This window comes from Plectropomus leopardus, chromosome 12 (assembly GCF_026936395.1).
Source record: "Plectropomus leopardus strain MGB_pleo_1.0 chromosome 12, ASM2693639v1, whole genome shotgun sequence".
In the NCBI taxonomy this organism is placed as follows: domain Eukaryota; kingdom Metazoa; phylum Chordata; class Actinopteri; order Perciformes; family Serranidae; genus Plectropomus; species Plectropomus leopardus.
The window spans coordinates 36,326,580-36,328,500 of NC_142187.1; the positions used below are offsets into that span (position 1 = coordinate 36,326,580).

The window sequence follows — 1,921 nt, forward strand, 5'->3', positions numbered from 1 at the left end:
GATCAGGAGGAATACTAAATTCTCGAATTTCCAGACTGACGATTAAAGTGAAGAACAAAGAAATCAACATGAGCATCTCCTCTGCTGCAGTGACAGACTCTGCTGTGTACTACTGTGCTGTGAGGCCCACAGTGACAGCAAACCCACAGTCTCTGTACAAAAACACAAGCTGACACACTTTTTTCCACACTGTTGTACTCAACTTTTGACCTCCACAAGAGGGCGACATTATCAAGTAGGCGGTGCACTACTTCTGCACTGTGTTCAACCATTCAGTCAATAATAATAAGTGCTGTGAAGAGAACAATTCTCAGACTGAATGTTGAACATCAGCTACTTTCTCCTGCTGATTTAAACCTTGTTGTAGAGATGGAGCATTGGCTGTGGATTATTCTTGCTGCTCTTTTCTTTGGTAACATACAAACTACTACATCTTTACTCTGTCTAGGAAACTCTAAACCTGCTGATGGTTCTCCTTTAATCAATCACCTTTATTGATTCATCTCTTCCTCTGCATCTTCTCTTCTTCCTCAGAGTGTAAAGGAGAAGACAGAGTGATGCAGCCAACAGGAGATGTCATCGCTACTGAAGGACAGACACTCACACTGAGCTGTACTTTTGAGACCACTGACCCAGGTCCAGCTTTGTTCTGGTACAAACAAGAAGTGAATCAGTACCCGAAGTACATGCTGAAGCGTTACTCAAAAACAGGAGACAACGCTCCAGAGTTTCAGAAAGACAGATTTGATGCTTCAATCAACAAGACATCAGTTCCTCTGAAGATCCAGAAGCTTCAGCTGTCTGACTCTGCTGTGTACTACTGTGCTCTGCAGCCCACAGTGACAGGAAACACCAAAACTGTGTACAAAAACATGATGAGCAAAGACAACACAATACTCCACAACATCCACTAGAGGGAGTCGCTCGCTACATAACGTTCAGAGATTCAAACAACAGATCCTAAAAGTACTGAGGTCAAATCGGACAGACAGAGACCAAAGGTGTCCTCTGTCTTCACTGCTGTTTGATTTCTAAAATATCAACCGGTTTGCAAAACCTGACAGTCTGGTCCAGTGGACAAATCAAACAGGACAAAAAACATGAATAACTTTTACCACAAAATATTTCTCTGAATGTTTCATTTGTTGCTCAAGGATCATCAACATGCAACAGAACAGTCTGTATCCAGTATCTGATCAGTTTAATGTTGTTTTGTACTAACATGACCCAACCGGTTTTGGAGGATTATGAAAACAAAAAAGACATATTATTGTTAGAAATATCATACCATGTTTATGCTGAAGCAGAGTTTTGAATTTTAATGTTTTGAGCAGCTGGACTGTCTGTTGACTATCTATTAATGTAATATATGACTGCCGTTACATTCCCAGTGTTCATCTGGGAAAGACCGTCTCTGAAATATATCCACTCAGGTTTTTAGAACCTATTTTTACACAGATGTATAGTCAATGGCAATTTTGTTCATATTACTCATTGGAGCGTTGAGTTTAACCCTGCCTGCTCTCACTTTGGCTCATTTCACAATACTGTTAGGGTGATCAAAACCAAACTACAGCATATATTTCTTATTTAATAACAAAACCCACATCCAGCAGAATTTTCTGACTGAACTGTGGATGATATGATGACATGGAACAAATTATTTTTTATATTCTGAAATAATTTGACCCCTCCCTGAGCTATCACCTTATCGTGGTGGAGGGGTTTGCGTGTCCCAGTGATCCTAGGAGCTCAGTTGTTGGGGGTTTTATGCCACCGATGTCACCCATGGCAAACAGGTCCTAGGGGAGGGACCAGACAAAGTGTAGCTCACAAGACCCTTATGATAAAGACAACAAATGGTCCAGAGTTTCCCTCGCCCGGACGCGGGTCACCGGGGTCCCCCCCGGAGCCAGGCCTG

General features: G+C 42.0%; 1 gene segment (V, D, J or C); it reads left to right on the forward strand.

The window, feature by feature from the left end:
- The first annotated feature begins 300 nt into the window (after window positions 1–300).
- Window positions 301–969, forward strand: LOC148188159 (T cell receptor alpha variable 38-1-like). The segment is given in 2 exon segments: window positions 301–412; window positions 535–969. Coding segments are annotated over 2 exon segments (423 nt in total).
- The last annotated feature ends 952 nt before the right edge of the window (window positions 970–1,921 follow it).